The 14551-nt window shown below is 46.3% G+C and overlaps 1 protein-coding gene across 1 annotated transcript in view; it reads left to right on the top strand.

Moving 5' to 3' along the window:
* WAS (WASP actin nucleation promoting factor) overlaps positions 1-14551 on the top strand; it is an 89859-nt gene that overhangs the window by 26184 nt on the left and 49124 nt on the right. Inside the window, exons 2-5 of the mRNA XM_030193953.1 lie at positions 2380-2520; positions 3802-3888; positions 4692-4788; positions 12642-12680. Of these exons, the coding sequence (XP_030049813.1) occupies positions 2380-2520; positions 3802-3888; positions 4692-4788; positions 12642-12680 (364 nt within the window). The remainder of the gene's footprint in view (positions 1-2379; positions 2521-3801; positions 3889-4691; positions 4789-12641; positions 12681-14551) is intronic.

Genomic DNA, 14551 nt, shown 5'->3' with positions numbered 1-14551 from the left:
AAACTCTCCTCTCTCCCCTGCTCCCCTCTACCCATCCATACCCAGCAAGTCTCTCCCCTGCCCCCCTCTCCCCATCCATGCCCAGCAAGTCTCTCCCCTGCCCCCTCTCCCCATCCATGCCCAGCAAGTCCCTCCCCTGCCCCCCTCTCCCCATCCATGCCCAGCAAGTCTCTCCCCTGCCCCCTCTCCCCATCCATGCCCAGCAAATCTCTCCCCTGCCCCCTCTCCCCATCCATGCCCAGCAAGTCCCTCCCCTGCCCCCCTCTCCCCATCCATGCCCAGCAAGTCTCTCCCCTGCCCCCTCTCCCCATCCATGCCCAGCAAATCTCTCCCCTGCCCCCTCTCCCCATCCATGCCCAGCAAGTCTCTCCCCTGCCCCCCTCTCCCCATCCATGCCCAGCAAATCTCTCCCCTGCCCCCTCTCCCCATCCATGCCCAGCAAGTCTCTCCCCTGCCCCCCCTCTCCCCATCCATGCCCAGCAAGTCTCTCCCCTGCCCCCTCTCCCCATCCATGCCCAGCAAGTCTCTCCCCTGCCCCCCCTCTCCCCATCCATGCCCAGCAGGTCTCTCCCCTGCCCCCTCTCCCCATCCATGCCCAGCAGGTCTCTCCCCTGTCCCCCTCTCCCCATCCATGCCCAGCAAGTCTCTCCCCTGCTCCCTCTCCCCATCCATGCCCAGCAAATCTCTCCCCTGCCCCCTCTCCCCATCCATGCCCAGCAAGTCTCTCCCCTGCCCCCCTCTCCCCATCCATGCCCAGCAAGTCTCTCCCTACCCCCTCTCCCCATCCATGCCCAGCAGGTCTCTCCCCTGCCCCCTCTCCCCATCCATGCCCAGCAAGTCTCTCCCCTGCCCCCTCTCCCCATCCATGCCCAGCAGGTCTCTCCCCTGCCCCCTCTCCCCATCCATGCCCAGCAAGTCTCTCCCCTGCCCCCTCTCCCCATCCATGCCCAGCAAATCTCTCCCCTGCCCCCCTCTCCCCATCCATGCCCAGCAAGTCTCTCCCCTGCCCCCCTCTACCCATCCATGCCCAGCAAATCTCTCCCCTGCCCCCCTCTCCCCATCCATACCCAGTGATTCTCCTCCCTCCCCTGCCCTTCCCTCCCGCTCCCAAACATGTCCAGCGAACGATGTCCTTCGCCCCCACCCTCCCCTCCCCCTCCCGCTCCCATCTGTCTTTTTTAATTACCTCCGTCAAAGCCCGCGCTATTTAAAGCCCTGCTGCGTGCAGGCCGTCTCTCCAGGCTTCCCCTGCTTGCTTCGGTGATGTTCGTGCCCTTAGTCCCGCCTTCGCGGAAAAAGGAAATGACGTCAGAAGGCAGGACTAAGGGCGCGAATGTTACCGAAGCAAGCAGGGGAAGCCTGGAGAGCGGCCTGCATGCAGCAGGGCTTTAAATAGCGGTTTCAACAGAGGTAATTTAAAAAGTCAGATGGGAGCGGCAGCGGGAGGGTGGGGGTGAAGGACATCGTTTACCATGTTTTGGAGCGGCAGGGGAGGTAAGCATGGCCTGTGATGGCGCCCTCTTGCCATGCTTACCTCCCCTAATGGAGCCGGCTCGCCCCCAACAACAACCGGCTCGCAAGAGCTGTCAAAATTTAACAAGCGGCTCTTGCGAGCCGGACAGAGCCGGCTCCAGCACACCACTGAGTCCACTGATTCTTTTGCTAGCTTCTTGCTTTTAATATACCTAAAAAAAATTTACTATGTGTTTTTGCCTCCAATGCAATCTTTTTTTTTTTAAAGTCCCTATTTGCCTTCCCAGTGCTTTGCATTTGACTTGCCATTCCTTATGCTGTTTCTTATTACTTTCAGTCAGATCCTTCTTCCATTTTTTGAAGGATTTTCTTTTAGCTCTAATAGCTTCCTTCACTTTACTTTTTAACCATCTATTAATATATATGAGAGACAATCATATAACCCAGAATTAAGTCCTATTTCAGTGCTTATGATATTCTTCTCATTTGAATATTATGATTACTTGTTTTAATTAGTGAATGTTTTTCAGTACGTGTTTTGTACTATTTCTTGTTTCATTGTGGTTATTACGTTTGTATAATAGTGGTTTTGCTTCTATTGAAGTTGCAGTCTATGAGTGCACCTGATTTTCTGCTAGGCCTTCTACTTACCACTTGATATTTCAGACAGGGTGGTCAAAATCTGATTTGATGGCCTGTGGGAGCCTATTACCGCCTTTCCCCCAGTGCATTCTGGTAGTTAGTCTTGTGCTTCCTCCTGAAGGTACAAGCTACAGAATGTAGGGTGCTGCTGCATTAAAGAGGAGTGTAAAGCTGGATGAAATGAAGTAGGGTGCAGTGGTGAAAGCACATGCCTCTTGTTTCAATGCTCAGCTCACTATTTGGATTCACCCTTTTTCCCTGCAGAGTTTGTGCACATCTGTGGCACAGCTGTACCTGGCATTGCCTCCTGGGAGCAGTCAGTGGAACAAGCAGTGCTGTGGGGTACTGTGCTTCGTGAAGGACAATCCTAGACGTTCCTACTTTATTCGACTATATGACCTGAAGGTAAGTGAAGCAATAAGGGAGTAATTCTATAAAGAAGATGCTAATAGTTACATGCTAATTACACATGTAAATGACTAAATTACATGCACATATGCAAGTAAATACCAGCATTCCACTTAAGAGCCATTCTATAATCCAGCACCTGAATGCAATGGCATGTAGTTTAAAGGAGGATATACATGTGTGGAGTCTGAATAGGGTGCACAGTTACACGTGTAAATTGTAGAATTCTATAATTTACACAACTGTTTCAGCAATTTAGGCACAAGCATTTACTGTACACCAGCTCCTTGAGATCAAGCTCTCAAAATTATCTGGTGGTTCTATCTTTCCAGACATTTGATCTGGAAACTGTATATATCAAGATTTTCAGCAATGCTGTACCGTTCTCCTGGAACGCAATGCCTTTATATTTGCGACCAGAAGAGTCTTTTCATGCATTTAAGTGATTACTTAAATCTTACCTATTTCGAGATGCTTTTGGGACCCAATGTGGTAGAACATATGTATAGTTTTGGGTTTTTTTTTCACAAATGTTCATCAGCCCGTCAACTGGGCCAGATTAACCGCACTAGATATGGCATGTTCATGTTGTATGTTGGTTTTAGTACTCAATTTTTGATTTGTTTGTTCTTTCCTATTTTGGCTTTGGCATTTTTTTTCTTACTTTTTATATATAATTTAAATTGCAAACCGCTGAGAAGGTCAATCCTATGGGTGATATATCACATTTTAAATTTATTTATTCCCTCCTCTATCCAAAGCAGGTAACAAATAAACATACATAAACAATAGAGACATAAATATACATAACCATCATTAAAAACAACCATAGTCAATCAACAACAATTTACTTCATTCTTCCAGAAAGGCTTTTACAAAATAATGAGTCTTCAAAAGATGTTTAGGGGCTCTTTTACTGAGCCGCATAAATGTCTACACGTGCCAAAATGGAGTTACTGCAATACATGTGTTATAGAAACGCCTTTTATGTGGCTGGATGTATGCTTCTGCACAACACCTCACTATAGCATCTCCCTCAGCCTATAATGCAATTGCACACAGAGACTCCTCACTATTATCTCATGCATATTTATTGTGGATATGTCCAGACCAGAGGACTGGGTTGAGAACCCCTGCCACAGCCCCATACTCACTAAATTCAGTCCTTTTCTTTCAGTGTTTCATTGCCCTTTATCCATCTTCCTAAAAAAAAAAAACATGGGCTGGAACAGGCAAAATGCCTAAGAAATTATTTCATCCCTCCTCTTTCTCTTCTAGGAGGCAAAGATGGTGTGGGAACAGGAGCTGTATTCCTCCTTTGATTATCTTGCTTCAACCCGTTACTTCCATGTATTCTGCGCAGATGTGAGTACCCATGCACATTCACTGTCAGATAAGCGAGCTGCAGGGTTACTGTAACTCTAGGGCAAGGGGATGGCCTGGCTGGAGGCATTCTCCCCTTCACAGGAAAACAGGGAGAAAACAGAATATTGGAGTGTAAAAATCTGCAGTACAGAATATATAAATATAAAAATCTGTAGGCAGAAAATTCAGGTAGAATCACAGAAGACCAAGGCTGGAAGAGACCTCAAAAAGCTAAGTGGTCCTTCCCTCTACCTAAACCATCTCAGACAAATTGGGAGTAATTTTATGAAGTATTTTCTGCATGCAAAGTATAGTTTATACGTGGAAAATGGCACTTAAAAATTTGCCTACATTTCTTTAGGAAATAGGCATGTTTTTGCCACCTTACATTTGGCAAAAATTACCCTCCACGTGTCAAAACTAGCTCTTAATACATCTGTGATAGAGATTTTACCATCTCCCTAGGAGACTTGTTCCAGCTAGAAAGTTCTTCCTAACATCTACAGTATCCTAAATCACCCCTGCTGCAATGTAAGCAGAAGCGTAGCCAAGTTGTGACGTCAGGGGGCGTGGACTGTGTAAAAAATAGGCGCCAGCACAAGTAAGTTTTTTAAAATTGCATAGGCGCTGTTTTCATCAGAATTCCATTTGAGGGAGCAGTTGCTCCCCTTGCGCCCCCCCCTCCCCCCACCAGCTACGCCTCTGAATGTAAGCCCATTATTTCTATCTTTTCTCTACTAGAGAAAGAGAACAATTGCTCACTTTCTCCTTTAGAGCAAACTCTTATTTTGGTCTTTCTACAGGACTGCCAAGCAGGGCTGAATTTTGCAGACGAGAATGAGGCTGACATGTTCTACAGTGTGGTTGAGGAGAAAATTCAGAAGAGACAACAAAGGCAAGGTATGGTAGGAATCCTGCAAGAGAGAAGAATGAAAGCATCTGTAGTACAGGCCTTATGTAAACAAACAAGGTCCAAAAGAAAAGAAGACGAACTGGGAGAATGACAAAAGGTATTGTTACAAATGATATGGCTAGACATACATTAACTGGGAACAGCCAACAAGTAAGTCATAGGATAAGAGGCATTGTCCTATTGTTGGAGAAAAGACGGCCGAGGGGAGATATGATAGAGGTCTATAAAATAATGAGTGGAGTGGAACGGGGTAGACATGAATCGCTTGTTTACTCTTTCCAAAAATACTAGGCCTAGGGGGCATGCAATGAAGCTAAAAAGCAGTAAATTTAACACTAATCAGAAAAAATATTTCTTCACTCAACGTGTAATTACACTCTGGAATTCATTGCCAGAGAATGTAGTAAAAGTAGTTAGCTTAGCGGGGTTTTAAAAAGATTTGGATGGCTTCCTAAAGGAAAAGTTCATAGACCATTATTAAAATGGACTTGGGGAAAATCCACTGCTTATATCACATAAAAGCAGGTGTTATGTTCCTTTGCACCTACTTTTTACACAGGTATGAACCCATGCAATTTACAATAGCCATTTTTTTGTATACAAAGTATGCTCGTGATAAAATTACTCCCAATATGTGTTATTAGTCCAATAAAATAAAAAGGTATCACCATATTTATTTTCTCAGGGTGGGGAGGGGGGTGTTAATCTTTCCGTGAGTGTGATATGAAATGCCACATTTTACAGATAGCTGAGCTGTGCCTAGTATGCCTGCTTGATCCCTACCAGTCTAATTTTAAAACGGTTACACAGTTTTTAGTACTAATGTAGTTGAACTGCTGAAATACCCACATAGCCAGCTATAAATGACAAGTGGTTAAAAATGCTGCTTGGATTATTTTAGGGAAATCCCACAGAGAAATGCCCCTCAACCCCCTCTTGTTGAAAGATTTACACTGGTTTCCTGTGTGTATGCAAATAGTAAGTTTAAGGGACTTTCTTGAACATATAAGCTTGATTTTATAATATGATGCCTTTGTGATAAGTTCAAAAGGCACCTACTGCCTGATACTCAAAGCAATTTAAGCAGGTAGGAGCAATCCCCATTCGCTCCTGCCCCTAGGGGCGTTAAATTGGCTGCTGTGAGTTCCACCTGAAGGCTGACCTCTAGTAGTGGTACTAAGAAACTACTGCTAGAGCTCATGGCAGCCATTTTTAACACATGAAGCCACTAGGGGCAAGGCCAGGAAGACTGGGGATTGCTCCTGCCTGGGATACCACCACTGGACCTCCATGAATATAGGTAAGCCCCGAGGGGGGGGGGGGGGGGTCTGGTCTCAGAGGGAGAGCTGGAATTGGCTGGGGGGGTGAGGGGGGAGAAACTGACAGAAACATTTATGCGGGTCCCAGACAAAATTCAACCAGGACTCACATAACTGCGAGCAGCCAGCAGCAGTCCAGTCAGACCCAGATTATTCAATGCCAGTGCCAGGACAGGGTCCGGCCTTGAATATCCAGGTCTAATTTAGCTGGCAACTGTCAGCGTTTAAAAACATAATGACCGCCGCTGGCTGAACATTAACTAGCTAGTTTATAAAAGCTAAACATCCAAAATCAAAGGTATAAGGGTACATACAACGGGGTGGATATTCAGCCAGCAGTGGTCAGTGCTGGGCTATGTGCAACCACCAGCATTGAATATCCAGTGCTAAGATCAGTGGGGCTGACCAGTGCAGCTTACGTGGGTCCTGGTCAATATTCAGCCAGAGCCCCCATAAGACAGTTGTGCGGGTCCCAGCTGTATATTGTCTGGGACCTGCATAACCCTTAGAGGGCCCTCCTATCCTCCCCCCCCCCCCCCCCCCCGACACCCAGGGGGCCTATCCTGCATGTTAGAAGGATGGGGCAAGAGAGTTGCATGATCAGGATGGAGCAGCGATTGAGGGATCCCATGTCAGGGGAGGGGGGTGGGGTTACCGTATGTCCAATTTTACCCGGACATGTCCTCTTTTTGAGGACATGGCCGGGGGGCAACCGGGCGGGTTTTGCCAGTCTGCCCGTTTGTCCGTATTTCCAGACAAACGAGTAGGTTGGCGGGCGAACAGGCGGGCCTTAGTGGTGTCCTATCCTCCCCTCCCCTTACTATACTGCCCTGGTGGTCTAGTGACCTCTTCGGGGCAGGAAAGAACCCCCTCTTTCCTGCCCGGAGCGCCTGCATACTGCTTCTCGCTGACTCCGGTCCCGGTGCCGATTCAAAATGACCGCCGTGAGTGGAAGCGGCCTCGTAAAGCTTCTGCAGACGGGGAGGGGGGGGGAGGGGGGCGAGGTATGAAAGGGGGGCGGGGTATGGAATCAGAGGGCCTTCTAAGGATTTTGCAGTTATGTGGGTCCCGGTCGAGTATGCAGGTGAATTCAGGACAGCTTTTGAGCTATCCTAAATTCACCCACTTAGTTATGCGGGTGCTGGCACTGAATATTGCTGGCATCTGAATACTTGCCAGCTCCTCTCCAGTACTGCCCCCTGTACTGCCCCTGACCTGCCCACTTTTGGGGGGGGCAGTCAGAGCCAATATTCAACTGGGCAGTGCTGCTAAGTGCCACTGAATATTGGTGGTTGGGTGGTTCCAAGTGATTTAAGCGAGCAGGAGCCTCTGCTGCCTGCTTAAATCACTTTGCATATCAAGCGGACTGTCTTCAAAACACAACTTCTCCACAAATTATATCAATACGATAAGCAAATTTACATAATTGAAACTTTTAGTGATACAAAAAATCAATTAAAAAAAAAAAAAAGGAAAATCAGAGCAGGCAGGAGGAAAGTTACTACTTTAGCTATTTTTCCACAATTCAATCATCGGTCCCAAAAGCAAAACAAAACAAGAAAACATAACTCATTGTATGTAAAAGTGCATCAAAAAGTTGTTTTTATATGTATGAGTACAAGAGCCTAAGAGGTACTTTTACTACGCTGTGGTAAAAAAAATGGCCTTAGTGCGCTCTTGTGCAGGTTTTTCCCACACACTAGGGCCATTTTTATCACAGCAGTAAAATGGCTGATTTTCCAATGTTTGTATTAATGGCCATGCACTAATGTTGCCATTAACTTGTGTCCATTAAAAAAGAAATTAGCATGTACGAACATTAATACCTGTTGTGTGGGTGGTAAGAATTCATGCGCTAATCCTGCGCTAGCACGCAGTAATGTAGCTGCACTAACTGAGTAACACAGGAACACCCATTCTCTGCCCCCAGACACCCCCAACAAAAATGTTAAAATATTTTTAGCGTGCAATTAGCCCACACCAATCTGGAACTTACTGCAGGACACCTGATCGCGACCCATGGTAAACCTTTTTTTTCAATTTTAATCTTTATTGGATTTTTCAATTACGTATCCTAGACATTTCTTGAGAATGGAAAAAATCGGTAGTGATAACGAAAATAAATCCACACTAAGAAAAAAAAAAGAAATAAAAATATCACATATTACACAAGACCTCCATAATAGAGAGAGACAAGAGATCAAACAATATAGGTAATTCTTAACAAACCTTACAAAAAGAAAACATTCCCTGGAGAGCAGGCATTATACAGTTATCACAACAGAGAAAGTGGCAAAATAAATCAAAGCCTGCAGCCCCTCTAAAGACATGGAACTCACAACTTGTCCTTGATGCACAGTCTGAAACATCGTAAGCTGTGAAAGCTCAAAGAAAATAAAAGATTCATTATTGCACCTAATCATACATTTACAAGGAACCATAAGCAGAAATTAGGTCTCATCAACAAGAATTGTTTACTACACTTCTAAGTTACCTTTGCAACATCTGTAAAAAATCCTACATTTCAAGGAACAAAATAAAGTTTCTCTGTGCCTGAAATACAACGTAAAGAACCAGTTGCGATCATAATCCAAAGTCATTGTGACCACCAGTGTGGATGGAACTGCCACCACTCGAAGCGGAACTGCCCCGGTAGATGGTTAGTGCCCAGTAAAAGCTTCCATTTTCTGAATATAAGATGGAGTACTACTTGCTTTCCCCAATGGGGAAGCAAGATTCCTCAATCTTCTCTTAGGTAAAAGGACTGAAATGACAAGGAGCTCTGCGCACGTCTGCTCTCTAGGGCTCCGCCTTGACTCCCCAGTTAGTCATTTTAAGCTGCAGTAAGCGTGCGGTAGTACTTACCACAGCTTAGTAAAAGGTTCCCTAAGTTAAAAATATCTCAAGAGTACACTACTTATCATTACTTTTTGAAGATCGTTGTGGTAACATGGTTTGCAGCTGGCTCACAGGCAGGACCTCACAGACACAGGCAAATTATTGGTGAACCATTAATTCAAGCAAGACAGTCTGTTCCTGTTACAGACTCACTTCCACCCTGGACAATAACCACATTATCATTTACTTCCTTCTCTCTTAACAGTTCTGTCTTCTTCAGTACAGTTCCAGTTACTCATGCATAAATCCAGGCCTGGCTCCAACTAGAGTACTGAGGACCACAGAAGAATAAAAGCACTTCTTTACCTTTGAAGTCTTCTGTTCCTTCTCATGCAATCTCTGGGCTTCTACAGTGTACAAACCTCTGAGCTAGGACCACTCCTTACTTCCCTAGGACTCTCCCTTACAGGTACTGCAGCCTAGCCAACACTTTAGGGAGGATTCCTTCACTTGGAGCCTTCATCCAAAAGATCTCTGCCCTTGGGATCTCTCTCCTGGAGACCTCTTCTCTTGGGCCTCCCGGATTCACCTGCTCCAGGGCTTTTAACCACCTCCCAGTCTGAGCCCCATCCCCCTGATTCAGCCTCTGACATGGCAGGTCACCTGCCATAAAGATGGCTAAACTGCAACCTCAGTGAGGGAGTGTTCTCAAGGAAACCTGCCGCTATACCACTCACTTTCTCACAATCATATGTATAAAAACATTTTTTGATGCACTTGCACATGATAAGTTATGTGACGTGGAGGGGCATAATCGAACGGGGTGCCCAAGTTTTCCTGGGGCGTCCTCGCAGGATGGCTCTGTGAAGGGGCAGGAAAACCCATATTATCGAAACAAGATGGGCGTCCATCTTTCGTTTTGATAATACGGTCGGGGACGTCCAAATCTTAACATTTAGGTTCACCTTAGAGATGGTCATCCTTAGGTTGTCCTTAGAGATGGTCGTCCCCGGTTTTCAGCGATAATGGAAACCGAGGACGCCCATCTCAGAAACTACCAAATCCAAGCCATTTGGTCGTGGGAGGAGCCAGCATTCGTAGTGCACTGGTCCCCCTGAAATGCCAGGACACCAACCGGGCACCCTAGGGGGCACTGTAATGGTCTTCAGAAATTGCTCCCAGGTGAATAGCTCCCTTACCTTGGGTGCTGAGCCCCCCAAACCTCCCCAAAAAACCCCTCCCCACAACTGTACACCACTACCATAGCCCTAAGGGGTGAAGGGAGGCACCTACATGTGGGTACAGTGGGTTTTGAAGGGCTCACATTTACCACCATAAGTGTAACAGGTAGGGGGGGATGGGCCTGGGTCCGCCTGCCTGAAGTTCACTGCACCCACTAAAACTGCTCCAGGAACCTGCATACTGCTGTCATGGAACTGGGTATGACATTTGAGGCTGGCAAAGAGGCTGGCAAAAAAAAAAAAAATTAAGTTTTTTTTAAGGGTGGGAGGGGGTTGGTGACCACTGAGGGAGTAAGGGGAGGTCATCCCCGATTCCCTCCAATGGTCATCTGGTCAGTTCGGGCACCTTTTTGAGGCTTGGTCGCAAGAAAAAATGGACCAAGTAAAGTCGGCCAAGTGCTCGTCAGGGGCACCCTTCTTTTTTCCATTATTGGCCGAGGACGCCCATCGCTTAAGCATGCCCCAGTCCCGCCTTTGCTACACTGCCAACAAGCCCCCGTGAACTTTGGTTGTCCCCATGACAGAAAGCAGTTGAGGGCGCCCAAAATTGGCTTTCGATATTGCTGATTTGGGCGTCCCTGAGAGAAGGACGCCCATCACCCGATTTGTGTTGGAAGATGGGCGCCCTTCTCTTTTGAAAATAAGCTTGTTAGGGTTACCATATGGCTCCAGAAAAAAAGAGGACATAATGAGCCAGTCTGGGGTTTACTTCCATTGTAATTCCAAACTGGGTCAATCTACCCTCTTTTTTCTGGAGTCATCCTCATTGACTCCTTGGCTCCTTCCTGAGATGTGTTCTTGACCAACCAATCATCCAGGTAGGGAAACACATACACCCCTAGTTTGCGTATATACACTGAGACTACCTCCAGACACTTGGTGAAAACTCTGGGTGCAGATGCCAGGCCAAAAGGCAGAACGTGATACTGGTAGTGGCATTTCCCCACTCGAAATCTGAGATAATTCCTGTGACTTGGAAGTATCAAAATGTGGGTATAGGCATCCTTTAAGTCCAGAGGGCATAGTCAGTTGTTTTCTTGAATTAGAGAAAGAAAGCTGCCCAGAAAAAGCATCATGAACTTTTCTTTGACTAACACGAATTTGTTCCTCAGGTCTAGGATGGGCCAGTATTCTCCCGTTTTTTTGGTCACAAGGAAGTACGTGGAATAGAATCCCTTCCCTTCTTACCCTAGTAGTATGGGTTTGACCGCTCAGGCCTGAAGAACGGCAGAGAGTTCCTCTGCAAGTACCTGTTTGTGCCGAGAGCTGATGAACGACACTCTCAGTGGGCAATATGGAGGAATGTATACCAGAGATGGACTAGTTGAAGAACCCACCGGTTGGAGTTTACAAGGAACAATCTGTGTTGGTAAAAAATAAGTCTCTCTCTGACTGGAAGGTTGTCCAGGATGGATACTTTTTTGAGTGGCTATGCTCTTCTGGAGCCAGTCAAAAGCCTGCTTTGACTGGGGAGCTGGCTGGAACTTTTGGGGACGGGGCGGCAAGGCCTGGGATTCTGGGCCTGAGTCACCTGAGTGGACTGAGCGGGAGGCAGGAACCTATGCCTTTGAGAACAATAGGTACACCATCTAGACCTGGTCAAAAATCTTTTTGCTGAAGAAGATGCAGATGGTGTACGCCGAGAAAGAGTGTGGATAGTATCTGTATGCCTTTTTATGAGGTCCTCACCGGGCATATCTGGCTCATATGACAGATATGGCAGAGTGTCTATGCTGCAGGGCTGATTTGGCAACATTGGTGCATATGTTCTGGATGTGTCCTTTGATTGAAGCTTTCCGGATGCAGGTGCTGACTTAACTATCTATGCTATTGGGTCGACGCCTGCTGCTCTGTGCGGATGTTCAAATATTCTCAAATTTTGTTTCTTAGGGCCTAACGTCGGGTCCTAATCTTCTTCTAGATAAGGCATTTTTTCTTGCCAGAAAGTGCATTTTGAACTTCTGGAGGCAAGCTGCTGCCCCATCAGTGACTGCTTGGAGGAATGAACTTTTTAATTTAATGAAAATGGAGAGATTGGATACTGGTCGGAAGTCACCTAGGGCCTTGAAAACTTTTCAACAAATTTGGTCCCCGGTGTGGGATTGTTTGCCACATCGTGCTCGTAGTTATCTTGTGAACTTATAACTTGAAGTACTTGCTTTTTGGGGGGAGGGGTGATATTGGTTGGGTTTGTTATGATTGTGGGATCAGATTGCCATGAAAAATCAACATGTGGGATCTGGTCCGATTGTTCTGCATTTTCTTGATTGGAAAGGGGGTGGGGGGGGGGGGGGGGGGGGGGGGAGGGGTAAAATTTGAAAAATCGCCACGTTGTATTGTTCTATTTTTGGAGCCTAATTTGGTATTGTGTAGTTATAATAAAGATCTAATAAAAAACTAAGTAAAAATAAAAAGCCTGACCTCTACCATTACTTTTCACAGATAAACGCCAGATGCCACCACTTCCTCCCACAACAGACGGTGAGTATCCAAAGTTGCTGTATTATTTCTTGAGTATTTGTTGTAAAGATGTGAAGTTAAGAGAAAATGGGAATTCAGAATACCACAATTCCAAGTTGGAGACCCTTACAAGGATAAGCTAGACTCTGTTCAATGTTCCAAGCAGGGTTTTATTCCAGTCAGTGGCATAGCCAGAAGGCAAATTTTGGAGAGCCAGTAAGTGGAATGGGTGCTTTTCCTCTGTCCCCCCCTCCCCCCCGTTGCTCTCCCCACTAAACACCTTAGCTAGAAGGGGATTCCCAAGGCCCACCAGATGAAGGCATCCTCAACGCACCAAACCCCCAGGCTGTAAGGATTCCATGGCAAAGGGGAAAGGGGAACAGAAGTTAAATAGTACTTGGGGAGAAGAAAGGGAACAGAAGCTGGATGGGACTTGGGGTGGGTGGGAGAGAGGAAAGAGAAGGAGAGCAGAACAAAAATTGGAGAAACTGAGACTTTCTGACTGAGTGCAGAGCAGGAAATTATGGATAGGAGAGACTACGTGGGAATTTGGAGGAGATAGTGAGGAGTATGTGTTAGGAAATGGTGAGACTGATAGGAATTTGGAGGCAACAAATATGGGAGTGGTTAGATGGGCTGGGAGCATAAATGAGGGTGTGAAATGGGGGGGTAAGAAAAAGAGAATGATGTGGGGAGAAATTGAGACATTGTGTGAATAACCTGTAGGTCTGGAGAGCAGATGAGAGACATTGAAAAAGGATGGGAGATGCTGTGGAGGAGTATGAGAAAGGAAGGAGATGGGTCTATGAAGGGGCTCAAAGAGGATAGAAATAAGGTTAAAAAGAGGGTGAAGGAGAGGCAATAGGAGATGAAGTAGAGAGTAAGAGAATGGCCTGTAGACAAGGGATGGAAGCAGAGACAGGGATGGAGCTAGATCCCAACCAAAACCAGGGTGTTCATTTTCTGCCAAAACCGAATCTATGATCGAAATTGGCTGCTCGGTTTCAGCAGAAACCAAAAACCAACCTGCCCCTCCCCCTACAGCCCCACTCCCTCCCCCCATCTGACCAAATAAAGCTCTCTTCCCAAGCCCATCCCTCCCCTGGCAGCAGCCCCCTTCTGAGCAATCACCTGGCAGCAGCCCACTCCTGGGACTACCTCATCTTCGCTCCTGCTCGTGATGGTTCCAATCTCAAAATGACTGCCAGGACCTTCCATGGAAGTCTCGGAAGCCATTTCTACTGAGCAGTGGCAACGGGCAGGAACAAGTGGGCTTCATTCCTACCCCCAAGAGGCCACTACACTACCAGGCCTGGGGAGGGGGGAGTTTCAGTTTCAGCTGAAACCTGAACCCAGATTTCAGGCCAGTTTTGGTGCAAAAACCGAAATTTAGTCAGCCTCTAGATGGAGTTGGGGCTGGTGAGGGGATGAGAAGCAGTGGAGAGGATGCAAATGGGAGGCTAGACAGTGGGTGAAAGATTGGGGAGGGGGAAGACAGGCAACAGAGAAAGAAAGGGGATGAAAGGGAAATGGGAAAAGTTGGTAGGTAGATGAGAGGTGAAAAGAAGGGGGTCTAAGGACTAGAGAATGAGGAGGAAAATTACATATGAGTGGATATAGAGACAGAGAAAAGTAGAAAAATAAAAAATTATCAGTGCCAGACAGATGTACAGAAAGAAGGGAAGACAAGAGGAGAGAAGAAATGGAATGTCCAACCTAGTTAGATGAAGATTGATACATGAATGACACATGGAAAGTGGAAAAGAGATGGAACCAGCCCAATGAGAAAAATAACATGCCCAGACAAGAAAGGTACAAAAGAAAAAATTATTTTTAATACTTTTAAAAGATCAAATGTGTCTGCTTTGAGAAATGTACATCTTCTCTAGTTT

The sequence above is a fragment of the Microcaecilia unicolor genome, chromosome 2 (assembly GCF_901765095.1).
Source record: "Microcaecilia unicolor chromosome 2, aMicUni1.1, whole genome shotgun sequence".
NCBI lineage: Eukaryota > Metazoa > Chordata > Amphibia > Gymnophiona > Siphonopidae > Microcaecilia > Microcaecilia unicolor.
Note: the sequence above shows the minus strand (reverse complement) of the source record. Positions and strands in the feature narration are given on the sequence as shown.